This window comes from Acanthochromis polyacanthus, chromosome 21 (assembly GCF_021347895.1).
Source record: "Acanthochromis polyacanthus isolate Apoly-LR-REF ecotype Palm Island chromosome 21, KAUST_Apoly_ChrSc, whole genome shotgun sequence".
Taxonomy (NCBI): Eukaryota; Metazoa; Chordata; class Actinopteri; family Pomacentridae; genus Acanthochromis; species Acanthochromis polyacanthus.
In genome coordinates, this window is record NC_067133.1 from 18,190,382 (window position 1) to 18,210,310 (window position 19,929).

At 42.3% G+C, this 19,929-nt stretch overlaps 1 protein-coding gene across 4 annotated transcripts; it reads right to left on the reverse strand.

The window, feature by feature from the left end:
• Nucleotides 1-5,338: 5,338 nt before the first annotated feature.
• raver1 (ribonucleoprotein, PTB-binding 1) lies at nucleotides 5,339-18,373 on the reverse strand. 4 transcript variants are annotated; one of them, XM_022207323.2, is made up of 15 exons: nucleotides 17,990-18,373; nucleotides 16,973-17,039; nucleotides 15,311-15,780; nucleotides 13,370-13,561; nucleotides 13,157-13,277; nucleotides 12,975-13,075; nucleotides 12,771-12,842; nucleotides 11,501-11,579; nucleotides 10,148-10,350; nucleotides 9,948-10,029; nucleotides 9,667-9,809; nucleotides 9,431-9,502; nucleotides 9,184-9,318; nucleotides 8,908-8,973; nucleotides 5,339-7,320 (listed from the first exon to the last, which is right to left on the reverse strand). In XM_022207323.2, the coding sequence occupies exons 1-15, from the start codon at nucleotides 18,311-18,313 to the stop codon at nucleotides 7,174-7,176; spliced, it is 2,274 nt and encodes a 757-aa protein (XP_022063015.1). In that variant the 5' UTR covers nucleotides 18,314-18,373; the 3' UTR covers nucleotides 5,339-7,173. The 4 variants fall into 4 exon arrangements, with proteins under 4 accessions (XP_022063015.1, XP_022063013.1, XP_022063011.1 ...); XM_022207321.2 differs by lacking the exon at nucleotides 12,771-12,842 and having other exon boundaries at nucleotides 17,990-18,372; XM_022207319.2 differs by lacking the exon at nucleotides 12,771-12,842 and having other exon boundaries at nucleotides 11,501-11,582; nucleotides 17,990-18,372.
• Between the last annotated feature and the right edge of the window lie 1,556 nt (nucleotides 18,374-19,929).

Genomic DNA, 19,929 nt, shown 5'->3' on the forward strand with positions numbered 1-19,929 from the left:
TTTCAAACTTTACAACGGGTCAATTTTGACCCGTGGGACAACATGAGGGTTAAACTTATTTTGAGTTTTCTTGTAAAATTCAACTCAAAACAAGATAATTTTAAGATTGTTTGACGTAACAAGATATTTAAGATGCATTGTCTTAAAACAAGTCCCTCTATCTTGTTGAAATGTCACTTGTTAAGTGAATTTATCTTAAATCATGCGGGACAATAGCCTAGCCGCGCTAGACCCATGTTCTGAAGGCACAAGGGTCTAGGGCCGCTCGACAGGGAGGGAGGCGGGCTAAAAGGTTGTCTTTCAAATCACTCTGCAGCAATTGGGTAGGTATACAACCAATCAGCGCAACGAATAGCTGACGTAGTTCCTAGAGCGCAGGTGGATTGTGACTAAGTCCCATTAGCTTCCCAACCAGCGGAGCCAACTGGTATATTAAGGATTTGCCATATCCCGTCGGCATAAGTCCAAATACGTCTTTCTTCTCAATGAAACACTTCAGTGCCATCCTTTGTTTGTCTTTCAAGTTGAATTTTAGCTTCAAATCTTTAAGGGCTGTGGCCAAAGCCGAGTCGAAAGATAACTGTTTGTTGTGCGCCGGTTGTTTCTGTCAGAATCGTCGCGCCTCTGTCGTCACTTAGTTACGCCCGCCTTCTGACTCTACACTTCATGGTGATTGGTCCGGCCAGTTTTAGGAGAATCCAGCCTCGAGCCTTATGGAGGGTAACTAGACCCACCCTGGCAGAGAATTAAATTCGTTGCCGTGGGTTGTCTAGCGCGGCTAGGCTAGCGGGACAAGACATTTTGACTAAAAATAAGACAAATAGACTTGGTAAGATTTTGAGTTTTTTTGCAGTGTACATTTGTATATCTCTATATCTATGTAGGAACTGAACTTGAGGACAAGTTTCCTTTAGGGTTAATTACACGACGAAGTGAACTGTGCATGTCCAGCAGAAAGACCATCATCGTCCTGTCTGGCCTCTGGCCCACATGGAGTCTGCACATTGGGCATCAGGGAATGCTGGGAAATAGATCCACTTTCTGCCAGTGGAGGGCCAGGAAATATTATTCCACTCCTCTTTCCTGACAGTGAGCAATACTGTGGCAGCTAATGTGTACGTGTGTGTCTGCATGTGAGGCTTCCAGGTTTCTGTTTAGACGTATGTGGGATGATGAAAAGTAAATTGCTCGGACGTGTGCGACAGAGAGAGAGAGGAAGAGGAGATGAAATATGGGCGTGTTGGGACAGCCACATATAACAGCATCCCAGCAGGTTATCAGGTTGTTTATATTAAGTGTTGAAAGGATTCCTGAAATAACTTGAGACTGTCTTTTTCTTTCTCTGTGGAGGTGCAGCGGTGGAGGCGGACCATCCTCCTGTCCACGCTGAGTGCATGTGTGTAAAGACTCACGCTGATTCAAAGCTAACGTTGGAGTAGAGCTGCAAAAATCCTCCACACAACTGAGTAACTTTCAAAATCACAATCATTCATAAGCGACTCTGGCACGAGCTGTGGCACGAGCCACCGCTTTCCACCTCATCTCCATCTGAGCATTGTCTTGCTTTTCTCCAACTCAGTTCCTGAAATGTCCATCTAGCTGAAAGCAGAGCAGCAACAGATTCGGCGTGGCGTCGGGGGAAGTGAGGCAGTGTTTCACTTCAGGGACAAGCTGGCGATCAGCGAGACCTCAAATGACATGATAACTAGATCTCATAGCTACTAAGAACTTCTGATAATGACGTTATTGAGCTGTAATGGCAACTTGAGATGGGAATCAAGTGTCAGAAAGGCCACGATTTTGTATTTAACCCTATGCGTTTCTTAAATGCACTGGTGAGAAATAAATAATCGATGATTTACCAGGAAATCTGCAAATTAAGTTTTTTTTCTTAATTAAATTATGGATATATTGAAATATCTATTTGATAAGTGGCCCATATTAACATTTAATAGCACTAGAAAACATTAGCAGCACCATGCATTCCACTGGTGTGAGTCACACCAATCAATTCAGCAGGTTGTAGTGCTTTGTTTTACATTTCTGATGATGCTGTTTTTGAATGAGGAAAGTATAATGAAATCTGTATATTTGTTTGCCGCTTTTACATCATAGGCTTTTAAGCAGCATACAGAGAGTTCAGTGGAAAAATACACGTCAGTTCTTTGATCAAAAATAGAGGCAGCAGTGGTCAGAGATACAGTGTCCACACAATATCTTGTAATTCAGTAGTGGCAGTGGAAGAGACTAATGCAGCAGAAGAAATAAGGGTAATGAAAGCTTCTTTTACAGATGAAAGTGCGGGCCATTAATGATGAGAATGTCAGACAGGGTTCATGATTCAACAAGAAAGCAAGATGAGGGATAATTCTTGAAGAAATGAGTTTCTCTGCGGCGGAAAGACAGTAGAATCTAATTTGCTACGAGCAATGTCTGAATTATTCCTGGAGATGTTTAATAAATACTCAAGAAACAATATGAAGCTATACGTGCAATGCTGCAGAGATAAAGAGCAAAACATTTTGTTTTTCTGTTCATTTAATAAAAAAAAAATCAAGTGTGTCGTTCCAGACAATAACACTGCGTTGGGAGCATTGCTTTTGTTTCCCATAACCAGAAGTGGTTATCTAATTTTGTAGTGGCACCGTGATATACAGTTACACAGAGGATCGAGTGGAAAAGATGAAAATGAAGAGTGTAACACCCAAGCTTATTTCAAAGGGGGGATAAGGCTTCGTGTTCGGTCTTGGAATCCAAATCCTTACTATATTCTAATCTTGTTTGGGAGTTTGAGCAGGAGCACCATTCAGACCAAACAGCTTTCCCCCCCCTCTCTTGTGAATCCAAACGAAACGCAGACTGGTAGCTTTCCCCTGGTCTGCTGAGATCTTCCACTGTTTTATAGACTGTTTGTCACAGGGGGGAGTGGGCTGTTTTCTATGACTAATCCTGCTATAAACAGCTCTTGTGACAGACCCTGTTTGGTTCCACTTTGTAGCTCGTATGGCGAAATAAAGCCTTAATAAATCACTGCACGTGTGAATGTAGTGTGTTTTTCATGTAGAATACGGTGTATATAGGGTGAATATTTAAAACACACTCATTTCCATTCAACGCACACCAGGCATTAGTGAGAGCGCGGCTACATTCTCAATCCCACAGGACACATAACGGCACAAAAAAAAGCCCCCACAAAACATTAACTCTGCCTTTATTTGTCTGCTTGTTAATTTGTGATGAACATTGCCGCAGTGATCTGCCTTCTGAGCTTGTGCCTCCTTCCTCTATGTATTTGGGAAAAATCGCAGGTTTCAGCAGCATTCACCGGCAACTGTGCAGGGTAACTGTGTGGGTGGAAATATGAAAGGCAGAAATCTAAATGTGTCTGACACAGCGTCCACCAAGCCTCAGCGGATCCCTCTGAGAACTCTGGGTAGACTGGCTGCAGGTATGAGAAAACACAATTCTGGGGTGCAAGAAGCATTACGGATAAATATTACAGAAATAAACCCAGAGGCAGGGGAAGCACGTTAATATAATGCCAGCAGGTGTGAAAAACAACCCCATCATTTCTTCATAATGTTCTCATTTCCATTGTCCTCTACAGGCTGATGATAAAAAGCAAGAGTTCCTCCTTCCGATTTATCTCTTAAGTGATATGCCGCGACAGACCCAAGTATAAAGTAAAACCCACTCTCTTTCAGAAATGTCATGAGCAATATCAGTGGTTAAAAAAAGGGGAGTTTTATGGCCGGTTGTGCTTTTGCCTGTCGGGGGAAATCTCCATCAGCAGCTTGACTCCTCGAGGCTCAGTGGGGACCTCAAGAATAACAGTTAATCAAAGCTTTTCATCCTGATGGCTGCTGAGAGGAAAGCAACTACCTCTTGGCCTTTAGCACCTCAGTCTGAAGGGTTGGGGGACGTCCAGTCAATCATCCGGGCCGACGCGGCTTTAAGCTTTTCACATCTGCCTGATGAGATCTCTGTTGACCTGCCATCACCTCCAGAACACGTTGGAAAAGCGAGATCTATAAGAACACGGCTGACATTTGAAGTTATTACTTTAGTTTGTTGCTTTTAATTAAGTCTGAATGTCATCAGGCTGCCTAATCAGACTGAAATGTATTCACACGCTTCTCAGTTTGACACGTTTTATCAGTTCTGTTTTGTTTTTTTTTGTGCAACTTGTTATCAAGCCTTTAGAGCTGATAAGTGACTGACTGAATTTGTGAAATAATTATCCATCCAGGGAGCACAAATTATCCTCTTAGCAGCTACCTTCTTAGCATTCACACGGGTCACATTCACGGCAATGCAGCGCCGATGGAGCCTGTCAAAACAACGTGTTGGAAATGAAATGCACAGCAGAAAGTGCAAAGGCACCTCAGCAGCAGCAGCAGCAGCAGCAGCAGCAGCAGCAGCACAAGCAGGTTTGGTTATCAATTATTAAGCGTTCCGTACATCACGAAACACTAATACAGCCTCTGTCTGAGCTTCTTTCTCCCCACATGGGGCGACGACAGCAGGGATTTTTTGCAGTCTGGGTTTGCATCCACAAGCTTTATCACCGGATGTTTGGATGAATCTTCTCCTCTGTTTACTTCACGTACTGGGTCTGTCACACCCATCGTTTTTATTGCTGCTTAGTGAACCAGTAAAGCAAAACATCAGCTGATGGAGAAGAAGAGCTTTTGGTACGTGTAATTAAAATAAAACCACAATGTGTCGAGTCGTGTACGTTAAACCTGAAGGATTTGTGCAACTTTTACATCCTATATCTAAAGCACATTAGTTTATAACATAGGATAAGTTCAGGGTTGAACCTAGTGTACCTTTTTTCTTCCACTCAGATGCTTTATTTTCAGCCAGTAGCAGAGGTTTGACTTTTTAGCACTGAACAATGACATAATAAAAGTTACACAACTCAAGGCACCTTAGAGGTTGGTGTTCTCAACCACACATGCCATTTTCTGATAATATTTCTCTGCTATTTTCAAGTGTTGATTTGGTTCTCTGGAAGGACTACATCAACATTCTTTTGATGTAGAAAGAAAAAGAAATGATCAGAGGCATCTCTTTCCCGCAATCAAGGTTTCCGGCTTTTCAGGAAGAAACGACCAATTAAGCCTTTCAGTTGCAAGCTACTGCAAGAACTCCGCTCCAAGCTTCATTTGTCTAAAACTTAAACTCAAATGGCAGCGCTGCATAAAGAGCTAATTAAGTGTTCAACTAAACATGCCAACAGCTTAACAGGTTAAGTCTTTAGGGCAAAATAAAGAAAGATTTTTTATATCGGACTGAATCTAAACTTTTTGGTAAATAAGCTCACAAGAAGTGATGAGTTTAAATAACATTTACTTGCGCACATCACACACACATACAGAGACAACCATGGTGGTACAGATGAGAGGGTAGCAGGTAAATCACTCCGAGTGAATGATGATCATACAGTACAGCTGCATCTCTTGGTCTATACACAACATGAGCAGTCTGCTGTGGTGCCACTCTTGGTCACGTCAGCTTTCAAACGTACGGGAGGGGGACAAGAAAAACACAAAGAGCAGCAAATTGCATTCTAAACACCAGACCAGAGGCAGGTATGATTCAAGAAAACAATTGTTTTGGACTCGAAGGGGGAGGGGAAAAAAAAAAAAAAAAAAGGATCAAGCTTGAACTATTTACACAGCAAATAACACAGAAATGGTAAATGAAGAGGGAAGCCAACACAGGGCAGGATGAGATCACAGATAACACTGTTAAGGCTCAAGTGTAGCTGCATTTCCGAGCAGAAATCAGAGGTAATGGGTTTTTCACAATCAAACTGTCAACCAGATAATTATTCAAAAAAAAAAAAAAGAAAAGAAAAGAAAAACAAAGACAGCCATGTTACTGACCAATCATCTGCCACTAGTATCTCCCCAGACAGACTTAACTCCCACCATTACTGGGAAACGTTGAGCTGCGCACATCATTCCTGCTGCCATGTACTCATTTAAAGAATTCAGATGAGAGTCGAGCCACTCGCCGGGGAGACATGTTCCTGTATTCACCATCTGCTGACAGCTCCAGAGATGGCACACAGCCCGTGTCCACCGCCCCACCCACCCAGCGATGTGAGGTTTAGACTTTTAAAGACATTCAAAATTCAACTTCGCAATGCAGAACCCACGTAAACACAGAAAATAGTCTACTCCTGGACATGTGAGTGAGAGGAGACTTGAAATGGCAACTTATACAGGTGAGAACAAATTAGTGTGCCCTCCACGTGCATCACTCGACAACCGATGTGGAGGAAAAAGGAAGAGTCGGACAGGCTGGAGGGCGTGGATCAAAAGACGAACAACATGGAAAAGTGAAGGCTTGAGAAAACATCCCAGAATGGTAAAAAGCTTCACCTCATAATACAAACTCTGGTACATACATCAGTCATTGGTGGATGGAAAGCTGCACGTTAACCAATGAGAAAAATGCCTGAAACCAGAAGAAGTTTAACAGCAAAATTCACAACCCTGTGGTAGTAAAGGGGGAAACAAGAAAAAACCCACCACAACACAAAACACCATCTCATTAAACAAACTCATGAACTTTTTTACATGGAATTAGCAAGGCCATTTTAAAAAGTCGAGCCTTTGAAGTAAAGCTTTTTACACTATGCGAGTCCCTTTGCCAGAAATTGTGAACAGCATGACATTTTAGTGAGATGTCAGTTATAAAAAGCAGCTGCTATGAGCTGCCGCTGAAAACTGGCCAACCGTAGATCTGCTGATACACAATACAGGAATAATAATAAAAAAAATGCTTAAAAGAAAAGACTCCATTAGCTAATTAACCATTTTTTCTCACTGTACACGTTTTTCAACAGGAAATTAAAAATCAAATAAAAATAGGAAAAAGTAAAAACTTAATTTACAAACATGCTATAATCATACATGCACAGAAAAAAAAGGGGGAAAAAAACAAAAACAAAAACCAAACAACCGATAATTTCCCACTGAGCGACAACTGTCCAGACAGCAACAGACTGCACTCCTCAGCGCCCTCCAGGGGTCACTCACAGGAGACAAATCCAAGGACCGCCAAGCTACAAAGTCCACTGAAGGAGATGGGGAGGAGATGCCACTGTGTCCTGGCTGTTGAATGGCTACTCATAAGGCAAGAAGCATTCAGCTGTATTTAGAATATACGCTTACGCTTAAGGTAGGAGTCTGCATAGTGACCACCGAGGCCTTGGGAGTGCTGGCCCACGTAGCCGCCCTCAGGGCTCGGCTCCGGGGACGGGATCAGCCGGGAGAAGACTCGCTTGTGGCTACCAATGGGAGTCTGTAATTAGCAGAGAAATATAAAAATGAAAACGAATCAGTGAAAAGTAACTTTGTAAAAGAGCAAAAACTGTGTTCAAAAACTCCAATAAACAACAGTCTCTACACTGCAAAACTCTAAATCTTACCAAGTTTACTTGTCTTATTTTTAGTCAAAACATCTCCTCTCACTCATAGACTGTATATATAGTAGACGTAGCATCTGGCTCCAGAACTGAAGCCAACCCAGAAGTGTCAAAAACTTGCAATATCACGCCGTCCGCTAGGGTTGGCTCCAAAAAGCTTTTTCTCCATAGACCCAAATTCATTTTTGGAGAAAATAAAATTTGATAGACTGATTTTCTACAGCTCAGGATTTTTTTCCCGTTAGTTTTCATGGTCACAATGAGAGATCAGGTGGTTGATCTTAAAATAAATCAATACTGAATTTTAAATAAATCGCTAAAGTTGGCGGAGCCAGGGGGCGTGGCTATACTTGATAGACAGCAACAGAAGCCTCTGCGGTAAAATGTGGGCGGGATAAGAGAGTCCTCAGCCAATCCTGCCCCTAGTTGCTCTCCGGTCCAGTCTGTTTGATGACGCTTTTTACGTCACTGGCTCAAAAAAAATCCAAAACGGCGACCAGGAAGTAGCAAAATCCGGGCTTAATTTTCTCGGCGTTGAAACCAACGGGTGACGTCACGGTTAGTTTACGCCTGCTCTCACTTGATTTAAGATAAATTCACTTAACAAGTGACATTTCAGCAAGATGGAGGGTCTTGTTTGAAGACAATGCATCTTAAATATCTTGTTAAGTCAAACAATTTTAAAATTATCTTGTTTTAACCCTTGTGTCAAAAAAAATTATTTTCACAATGAAAACTTCCACATTTTCAACATTTTTTGGGAAGTTTTGATGGAAAAAAAGAAATGTTTTAAAAAAAAAAGAATGTTTCTTTAAGAACATTCACAAAAAAAATAAACCAAAATCCAGCGTAATTCGGTGGATTTTTTTCTGAATGTTCTTAAAGAAAGTATTACACACATATATATATATATATATATATATATATATATATATATATATGGACTCACTTAAGCTTTTTTTTAGGATTTTTGGGGGGAGATTTTTATACATTTTTTGAAAATATTTACAATTTTTAAAAATTTATATTTCTTGCCAAATTTGGTGATTTTTTTTGTAAATATAAAACTTTTAAGGGAAACCTTTAAGGATTTTTTTTTTTTATTTTCTTTCTGAGGATTTTGCAAATTTTTATAAATTTGGGGAATTTTTTGCTGAATTTTTGAATTTTTTTTCAGAGAAAGGAACAATATTTTTTGGTTCCCGTATATGAGGACAACAGGAGGGTTAAGACACCTAAGCTTGACAATCCTGGTAAAATACAGCTTAAAATAAGTGTTCCCAGTTCATTTAAAGATCTCAATATTCTAAGTATCATATCTTATTTCAAGAAATCGTACCAAGCCATTTTTCCACTTGTTCTATTGGCAGATTTTTTCCACTTATTTCAAGGTAAAAGTTCCTTGAAATAAGTTTTTTTTTCTCTCTTGTTTTGAGAGGAGCATTTTTTCCAGTGTAAATTACCTTCATAACATTCCCCAGGCCTGGCGGGAAGTCGGTGGTGTGGCTCACAGGAGGCATCCCCACAGCCTGAGGAAAAACAGGCAACTCTCAGTGACCTGGACTTCTGCTACAGTATTCAGGCACTTGCAGCGCAACATTAATTATTTAACACCGGCTTATTCTTAGAACCTCTCCCTCTGCTTTTTATCTCTTACAGTGCCACCTTCGTGTTCCTGTAGTAATCAATCGCTCAAAAAGAAAACGAGTCGAAATCAATTCAAAGCTTTGGGTTTTTACCCTGTTGAGCTGTGTGGTCGGGAGGTTCCTGTTACTGGAGCCCTCGGGCCCTGAGCTGAAATATGAAGGCAGGGGTGGGCTGGAAGGGTAACTGTAGAGGGGAAACCGCTCACTGTATTCAGGGTAACGGGAGAGCTGCGGAGACAAATTCACAACATTGTTACTAAAGCGCAATGTGCATTTCATTTAATGACGCTTAAAAAAAAAAACAACAAAAAAAACAAAGGTGTAGTTCGCGCAACACTACCTGCTGACCGAATCCAGCCAAAGCTCCGTCATCAAGATTCTCCTGCTGTTCGTATAAGTGGGCCAGGGGATCCTGAGGAGAGACGGTCATGAGGCCACATCACATCACACTGCTTAATAAACTGGCAGCAATGGGCAGTCAGCTACTGTGTCGTAATTTAAACAGGTCACCATGACTTGCAAAGTAATGTCAGGAGGACATAAGTTTTAAAAGTCAAAGAAAAAGCGACAATTTACCTGGTGTAGAGGAGGATACTCAGGGCTGTAGGAATCCTGGTAACGCAGGCTGTAATTTGGCGGTATGCTCTGGTGTGCGTGCTGGTTGGACACATTAGTCAGCGTTGGCCTCTTCCTATAGGGGTGAGGTCTGCAGTTTCCTCCTGGAGTAGAAAGAGGGGGCAGTTAGATATTATACAGTGGCTATGCTTATCTGAATACTTAAGTTGATGCAGCAAGCAGGAGCAGACTGCTGATTAGGAGAATCTGACCCATAGAGGGGAAAAAAAGAAGTACTTCACCTGAGGGGAAAACATTGTTGACATTGAGGAAAGCACTCTGGGGAAGATTTGCATCTTTTGGAGGATCTCCAAGTATGGATACCTGGCATGAGGGAAGAGGTAGATTCTGTTTTTCTTTTTTTCCATTTTGAAGAAGTAAAAAAGGTGGAAAAATGTAGAAACAGCTCAAAATATAGAATGGAAATGACTTTGGATCTCACCCCTTGTGCTGCGAGGGCGTCTGCCCCCATCATGCCCCCCAACAGGGGCATAGAGATGCCCGGTAGGGTGGGAGAGGAAGTTTGGGGGAAGGAACCCGCTGATGTGGGGGACTCTTGCTCCCTTGCCAGGGCTCTACCAAGTGGCATTGACTTTAAGGGGGGCAGGGGATCCGTCTGCAGACCCAGACCTGGGACTACACCACCTACTGAAAATGGAGCCATCCACGATTGTCAATTAATATTAATGTCATGTTTAGTTACAGATCATTTTGGCTACCTCTCATAGGGGAAAAAAAGATTTTTATATCAACTTCATGCAGAATTTTATAGGTGTAGAATTCTAATACACTACCAGTCAAAAGTTTTGACACACCTTCTCATTCAATAGATTTTATTTCAGTATTTTCCACATCCATACATGGCAACAGGAAATTCTGATTTCAGCTGAAAATTATTGACTTGCTGGGGCGGGGCGGGGCGGGGGCTCTGAAGCTGAGTGATAAAAATAGAAGTCAGTTAGACTGATAAAAATGATCAAAAACATAATAATACTAGACTTGTTTAAGTCAGCAAATTTAATGAAAAGTTAACTTACATGTTCTTCAATCTTTTCTCACTATCTTCAGTTCAAAATATTTCACAGATCTATAAGAGTTCTATACTACTGTGTACACTATATACAAGTCAGTTCACTGCAACACTCCTATTTTGCCAATTTTCTTCTCTTTGCAGCAAGCTGTGCAAGTCTCTGGACAGCCTTCCTTTTCAACTCCTGCTGGTGGGCTTTTCTTGCAGCCATTTCCTTCTCTTTCAATGTTTCTTTTGCCTTGGCACTTAAAGTAGCTGTTGATGCTGCTAGTGTAACTAGACCCTCCAGAAAAACGCGATTATGCGATCGCATGAATTCCCGCATTAATCACCAAAATGCCGCTGATTATGTGGGGGTCAATTATTTCCCAAAAGGCCGCATAATCCCCGCAAAACAGTGCATAATTCCCACAAGAATCTCACATTTTTCATGGAAAAAAAAAAAAAAAAAAAGAGAAATATGCGGGTCCCGCTTGATTTCACAATTTCCGCAGAAAATGAGAAAACTATAACCAATATAAACGGAGTTGTGAGTGAGTTTTTATGTGACGCCCGGCCTGACGTCATCAGTTTGCGCATTGAGACAGTGTCCAAACTTTTGACTGGTAGTATACGTTACGCTGCAACATGACTGAAACACTGTGAGCAACGTAAAGAGTAGCATGGACAGGAAAAGGGGGATACAGATGTTTATCGCCAGTGGCAAAGTAAAGACATGCAATTTGTGGCTCAAGGAGCTACGGCTGGAGCTGACGGATGCCAAACCTTGGGGCAGGTCTCCGAGCAGATGGACACCCTGCTGGACAGGCAGAGCAGCCAGAGGATTCTCCCCGATGAGTCCAGCCTGCTGGCCAAAGGAGAGAGTGGAGTTCAGAGTCACAAGAGGGTCACACAGGCCTGCTAGAACACTCCAGCCGTGGCAAAATGAAGAAAAATAAAAACAACAACTTCTGAATCACACGAGCACACTTAATCAGCACTGAGGTTTACTCACCACATGTGGAATTATGTCCTTACAGAATAGTTATTTACAATTTTGGCACGACAAATGGAGTAGTACACTTACCACATCACTCAGAAAAATATACTCACACACAGAAACCTCACACTTTCCTAGCGAGAGCTTACCCAGCCAATGCGTGTTCTATCACCCAATCATATCAAAGACCAGAGGGCTGTACTGAGAAACCAGTTTGACAAAGGCAGGCTTTCGTTGTGCAAGTCGGCACGGCAAAAACTAAAATCCCAGTCAGAGTTAACAGGTATCACGAAGGAGGCTTTCAGCTTTCTGCTTTAAATTCTGAGCACGTTCACATAAAAAGGGGACATTTAACGCGTCACGTGACTCTTCTTCTGCACAAAACAAAAGAACCGTGGGCAGCAGCTTCAGCAGCTTCCATAAACGTTATTTATGGAATAAAAAAAAAAAAAAGTGCTGCTACTGCAAATGATACAGCAGGTCTGACACTGTCCCATAATGCAGGATATCACTTACATTTTTCAAAAATCTAAGTGGAATTTTAATGAAAAACCAGCAGAATAATCAGTTTCCGAATTTGTTGCAGTTTCAAACAGACTTCGCAGCAAATCAGGCCAACATAAAAATATATTTAAGTGATTTCTTCAGCTGAATACATGTTGGTTCCCATGGCAACACGATGCATACGGCGTGTGATACTATAACTGCACAGCTTTGTTCAGTGGCATTAGTAACATGCAGCTAAACAGGTTTGCAGATGCAACGTGTTCCCTCAGCCGAGTCTCATTAATAGAGAAATCAGGAAAGGCTTTGGTTAAACGGAGACGCTTCTTCCAGACGATTTCCATCCAAAACTCTGAACAAAACCTGCTCTGGACCAGGTTAGCTCCACAGCATAGGTTTCCATGGTTACCATCTAGCCAGCTCACAAAGAGAGCCACCTTCTTGACATTTAAGCTCACCATACTTCGCTAACCCGCTAATCTGGCTTCGTAGTGCAGCCCTCTGGATCCGTCGAGCTTCACCTCACACAACACAAACACCATTATCACTCACACAAGGCACGAGAGGGTTTTCTTTATTGTGCAGCACCTGAGCCCACAGAAGATGATTTCCCAGAAAGGCTTGCTAATGGCAAAGAAGGAACAGAGCAGAAAGTGGGGAAGAAATTCTGCATGCGTTGCAGAGGATGATTTAAATACAGGCTGAAGGAACAGCAAGAAGGAACGGGTCGGAGCAAAGGTTAAAAGGCAGTCATACCTGCTGGGCCTTGGCCTGGTTCTGCAGGAGCAACTGGAGCAGGGCAGCGGAGAGAGCGGGGTTGGCCAGCAGCGGCATTGTAGGGGCTGCTCCGAGGATACCTGGACATAAATCACATGAGGATCCACGGCTCCAGAACAAATCTTAGAACCATCGATTAAAAGCAGCTGAGGTCTTCTCACCTTGTTTGTGTCCCTGTGACAGAGGACTGAGCAGCATTTTAAGGGTGGCGGGGTTGTTGAGGCCTGTGAGGATCTGCATGGCTGTGGGATCAGGGAGGAGACCTTTACCTCTGTTTACAGCCTTGAAGAGACGGAGCACAAGATGGAGATTCAGCACAAGCGCAACCAAGCGGGTGACTTTGGACATGCGAATGCAGCGTATTGATCTGATACCATGGTTTGTGCGGCGATCAGAGCAGCCAACATGCTTCTCCCAGGAGGGCCCGGGGCACAGAAGGACACCCTGATGTGCGTCCCGCCCAGCAGCCGGCCATCTGTGAGTCGCTGTGCCTCCTCGGCCATTTCTGCAGTGGCAAACTCCAAGACTGCAAAACGCCGGAAACTTCCGTCTTGTCCCTGAGCCAACTGTGGAGACAAGTGAAAACAGTGATTCTGAAATCCACAGACATAATCCGTCTAAATGCTGCTGCCTATAAACACAACATACAGAAATCATTGATTGAAAGAAGAATAATTTTCCACAGGGCTTCTGCAGTAATCAACCAGCCAAATTTAAGGCTTTTTAATGCCATTTTAATGCTATACTGTAAAAATTTTAATGCCACAATCATGAACTCAAATTACACAGGTTTGTTGTTTTGTTTTGTTTTTAAAAAAAAAGATTTTTATATCAAAACTGTCCCTACATTTCACCATTTCTGAATTCAAAAACTACCCCTGACCACACACGGGACTCTCTGAAATCCACGTTTTTTAGCCATTTTTGCGTTTCCCAATTTCCCAGTTCTCCTCCACCTGGTCCAGCCTTCTGGCCACTTTAAAAACATGCAGTTTTTGGCAAATGTACCCGACCGGCTGCAACAAATATCACAATGGTTTGGCATGTTTACGCAGATGCACATAGCTGACAAATCGCAGTCTATAAGTATATATTAGCCAAATATTTCATTGAAAACTACAGAAAAAATTAATGCCACTGAGAATCAAATGTAATGATTTTTAACACCATTTAAGGCCTTAATTTTCACAAAATCAACTTATTGACTATTAATGCCTTTTAATGCCCTGCAGAAACCCTGATCCACTGGACTCAGTGTTGAATACATACTTTAGCACACATTCTAAAAGACATTTATGTTAAAAAAAAAAAGTCCAATAAAACCCTTGAAATGCACAAGACTCTAAAAAAAGAAGAAAATCTCAAAATTTGTTTCTTCATCAATAACACTGCGATTCCTTTTAATTGATGTAGCACTGACAGCATTCTCAACCCAAAGGACCCAATCCCAAAAAAAACAAATGATCAGAATTTTAACACCTAGTAAGGATTTCATTTTATGCAAATAATGGAAGATCCAGATCAAATCTGGACACCCTGTAAACATCAAACCATCTCCTGAATGTTCAGTTACTAACAAAAGTACTCTTCTTCTGACCATGTGGCTGTTAAACTTGCTTGTAAGCGCCTTTACTCACCATCACCGACTACATGTGGCCTTGTGATTTTATGCCACCGGATTTCACAACCTCATAAACAAGTCAGTCGTATCTTGTTAAAACTAACACTGGGAAACAAAACTGTTTGAATTAAATAATCAAATGGTCCTAAATCATCACTACTTTTTCCACAATCCTAACAAAAAAAAAAACAAAAAAAAAAAAAAAATCAAAACAATAGAAATCTGCGACCGTGCTGTGCTAAAATGACACCCCTCTCTCTCATTCCAGAAAAGCCTGCTGAATGACACCACCTGGGGGAGTCAGGTGGTCATCGCCATAGAGACCAGCATTTGCTATTGCTATAGAAACTTTGGAAAAAAAAAAAAAAACTGGGGTAAAGGTGAAAGGTGCTGGAAGATCAAACACAGGGTACGCGGTTTGTAACACAACCCTAAAGGGAATCCCACACACACCTTCAGGGAGAATTTTAAATGTTTTGGATATACTTAGCAGCACACAACAGTCAGAAAGCTCAAAAATGATATCCAAATTTTGTTAATAGGCTCTTGCATTGAATAAATTTAAAGGAGCTACACACACAAAAAAAATCACCAGGGATAGAAGGCCAACAGCAAGTTTCATGTCAAGGTTGTATTCATTATTATTGGTGTAAAATCAGTATCATGTATTCTCTCTGGGTGTGCTTAATCTGACCTGGCAGAAGGCCGGTGTATGGGTGTCAGCCAAGGCAGTGCGAAGGTCTTGGGCTGTCAGCAGACTGGGGGGCAGGCGGTCCACACACAGGCATTTGGAGTGCAGCAGTGGGTAAGTGAGGGAGCCCACCTCAGTCCAGTGGACGTACAACATGCGGGAGCCCAGCTGCTTCCCTAAGAGCTCCGACTTGGCCCTGGCTGCCGAGTCCTTCTTCATGTACTCCACAAAGCCGTAGCCCTTGGAATGGCCGGTGGAGGCGCTGTAAACCAGAAAGCAACGCTCCAGGTTGCCGAATGGTCGCACCAACTCTTCAAACTGCTGCTGGCTGAAAGCGCGGGGCAGGTTGGCGATGCACAGCAGAGCGTCTGTCGGCTGCAGCTGCACGGTGATCTCCCTGTCCCGTAGCGCATGCTGGTGGAACTCTTTGATGGCACACTGCGCCTGTTCCCCATTCAGTAGTGTCACAAATGCTGAGAGCGATGGGAGACAGAGGAGAGGAACAAAAAATTTGGTGTAAAGTGAGGAGGCGGCATTTGTTCAGTCAGTATAAAGAAATTAAAAAAAATCCATTTTCATACGCAGCAGGTCTCAGGGAGCAAACCCTGGTGGTGACACCGTTTCTTTCTGTAGCAGCTGTGATAAAAGACAATGCCGGTGGCACGATGTCAGCACACACCATCTTTTATGCCAGTGCAACTTTACCCTTATTGAAACTACAATGGTTGCCATGGTGACTGCCGAGAATCAAAGGCATTTTATCCGACAGAGCATCACTGACAGCAAGAAGAAGTCACATCTAGACCTGTATGAGCTTTAATGTCACTGTCTATCAATGCTAATATGCCTGTCTATGTTCTAGTGAGGTATGCTAACACCCTACACTGTGCTGCTGCATGGCAAACCAACATCCTGTTATCCATGTTTTGAGAGAAACAGAACAGGTGAAAGAATTTATCTGCAGTTGGGTCCGAAATCCACATTTAAAAAGGTAATATCTTTATACCAGCCAACTTGATTTAGAAAACACATCTCAATGCCACAACAGCTTGGTGGATACCAGGCATATCCTGAATTTACCATCTGGCTCATGCAATTTTCAGGCCCACTATTATCAGCCACTTTCTAGTGAAACATTGCACTGCCACTGCGGAAAGGCATTTTAAATGCATATTCTAAGCTATTTTTTCAGGGGGGGTTCCAGTTCAATGGCAAGCTGATCTTTCATGCACTTCATCCATGAGCAAAACAAGCAATTCTCTGGAATAAAGAAGCAGCTCACATCACAGGGCATGTGAGGTCACATACATAAGGAAACTGATGGTCTTGCTGCACTTGAATTGATGACGCTGCGATGTGACACACCTTTTGTCAACCAAATAGATAAGCAACTGTATGATGGACCATTCTAAGCAAAGTCTGTACAGAAGGTTTAAATTAAGTTTTGACGTGTCTATTTGTTTTATTGTTCAGTGAGTCAGGGACCTTTATCTCTTATGGAAATAGCTCTTGAAATTGTGAACCTTATCAAAAGGACTGCAGCAAATACTGAGCTGAATCGTCTCTTTGGCTATTCAGTTTATTTTTGTTTCTTTATAGCTTTATAATATACTGAGCTCAAAGCACATGTAATACTCAGCATGTGAGACAAGCAGTTATACCAACCTGTGCCCTTGTACTTGTCAACAAAGCAGTACTTCAAGTCATAGCTGCCCAACAGCTCATGGACCTCCTGTAAATAAGAAGAGAGAATAATTACACACACACATTTAAGTTTATCATTGCAACATAATGACATAAGGGAAGATTGTTTAATTGTAAATTTGCATCATTGTATATAATTAACTCATTCATGTCCACTGGGAAATGAGCAATAAGTGCACCTGTGGGGGGAATTGGGAGGTGAATAACTCGGTCATTGTTGCAGGAGAAATTGTTCTGCGTTGCTTTCGGCCATTCACAAACCAACAGCGATGCTGTCTAGCATTTTCTGAAACGTTTTGTCTCCACGCCTTCCACCTTTTGTTATATTTCAACTCACATCTCGAACTCCCACTGCCCCCCCCCCCAAACCTCTATGAACAATGGTACCGCCCGCAGGCCCACCGCTCCCCACGAGTCAGGCACGTTCCAAAAAAAAATGTAGCATCATGAGTAAATCACAAGCATAGCTGATAGAACCAGACGGCAGCATTAACAACAGATGGGCCGATGATAAAGCTCCAGTGCACCTGTAAAGCACCCGCTGCATACGTTAATATCGCCCACAATTCGGTTTGGAGGCTTGCATTGCGAAATTAAACCACGAATGTCAAAGCTACTGAACTGTTACCCACAAGGCCGGAGTGTCAGGTCATACAGGCCACAGATGACCATTATTGACAGTTATCTACCACCTGGCAGACAACGTAGGTTCTGCTAGCTAACTAACCTCATCCACAACATCCGAAGATACTAATGAGGTTCGGTTGCTACCAATGACACGTGTGCTGACTTTTAAAACCAGCTTCAGATACAATACAGCCAAATATCACAAAGTTAAAGGCAGCTAAGGAGTTAAATGGCTAGCAGGCTAACATTGGTAGCATGGCAAGCTGGCAGCTAGGCTAACATTAGCCAAAGAGCACCGTCAATCAATCATCCAGCGATTAAATCACCAGTTGGTTAGTAGTTTCTTTTTACCTGGTTGCTAACGTCGGAGGGTAGGTTTTTTATGATAATTTTTCTGCGGTTGTAAAACTCCCGGCGGGTTCTCTCCAAGCGGCTCTCAATCTCCTCAGGGCTCAGCGATGTCAAGTCCTCGTCGACCCTTCTCTGACACTCGCGTCCCGGAGTAACGTCCTCTTCTCCGTGGAGGAGTTCGGCATAACGGCGATCTCCGGGCACCCAGTTTACTTGATCCGTGGCGAGGTCGTGATTTTCATTTAGTGGACAAGAGGCGAAACTGGGCCCTGTGTCTGTCGTTTCATCTATGGCAGCTGTGCTAACAGACACGGCGGCCGCCATCACTCAGTTTGGAGCAAGTTTAGTCGGTCTGAAAACTCTGTCCGATTTGAGCAGTTTAAACAATACACACATGGCCTCAGCGCCGCTTCTGATTGGACGAGTGCGGGACGCAATCTCCATGACTACGACGTAACGGAGTGTAGGGGCGGGGCCACCGGTGCTTAAAATTGAATATAATTAACGGGAGAACGTTAATAATAATAATAATAATAATGATAATAATAATAATAATAATTTGTTTTAATTCTCTTCATTTTTTATCTTCTAAAATAAAACACAAATGGCATTTTTTTTGTCCAGCTCCTTTGTCCAGTTGCCATAGACATATATACTCCACCAGCCAAAAGTTTGGACACACCTTCTCATTTCATGTTTTTTCTCTATTTTCATGACCATTTACATTGTAGATTCTCACTCAAGGCATCAAAACTATAAATGAACACTTATGGAACTATGTAGTAAACAAAAAACGTGTGAAATAAGTCAAAACATGTTTTGTATTTTGGTGTATAGCCACTCTTTGCTTTGATTATTGCTTTGTGCACTCTTGGCAGCAAATCAGAGGGACATTACTGCAAAATGTGAAACTATAGAAGTTCTACACTGGACTGTAGCAGGTTGTGTCAGATGATAGGACAGACACAGTGAAAGTGTTGCACTTGGCATCAGAGAACTTTCAAGCGGCTTCAGAGTCCAGTCCAGGAGGGAAGGGCCAGTATCATATTGCCAGTATCACACAAAAGTCAGTGTTCAGAGGAGTTTAACTTGAACTGCAAAATTCTGAGTAAGAACAATATGCCCAAGAAGGCCTCTTGTCTTTTCAGTCAGTTTCATGTTTACACAATAAACAGCAGCTGATGGTGGCATCACCCTGGATTTTTGCTTAGTGGTGTGCATGCCCACTGGCATCAGCCTATGGTTCTCGCTGTACTTTCCTTCAAACATACGATGAGCTTGCAGCAACTTTTTTTTTTTATGTTCACAGTGGTTGGAAACCCTCTGTCTAAAAAGCTGCACTTCCGTGGCTGCCAATTTGCATTTTACATGACTGTGGCAGTGCAGACGGGCTGCACGTGACAGGTACTTCCTGTATGTGATGGGGTCGTTCTCAAAGTGTAGGCAGAACACTGACAGAGTCACCTGTTGAAAATACATAAGTGCTGGACTTGGCCGCTGTCAGATGGTTTTTACTGGTCTGTTACACATGTGGCTAATTGGGCCAATGTTGGACTGTCAGTTCTATGTGGTTAATTAGCATATTAGAATGAAATCTGTGCAGTGTCAAAGCAGCAGTGCTCTTGTGGAATTTTTGTTGCTTTAAAGTTGAGATCTAGGTGCACCATTGCCTGTAGATGGATTGCTTGTTGTCCTCAGTGGTACAAAATGTTTCACAAGCTTGACACTTGTTTTCCCACCTACAGCAGTAGTGTGTGAACAAGCACATATTGACCAAGAACAAAGACTATTAGCCCAATTACTGTGTCAATAACATCTTTGTATGATTTTTTTTTTTTTAAACTGTACAAGTTGCGTTTATTACTGTGCATTCCTAAGTAGTTAAGTGACAGATGTATTTGTAGTTTTCTGCAAATGGGCCATCTGGTTACATACAGATC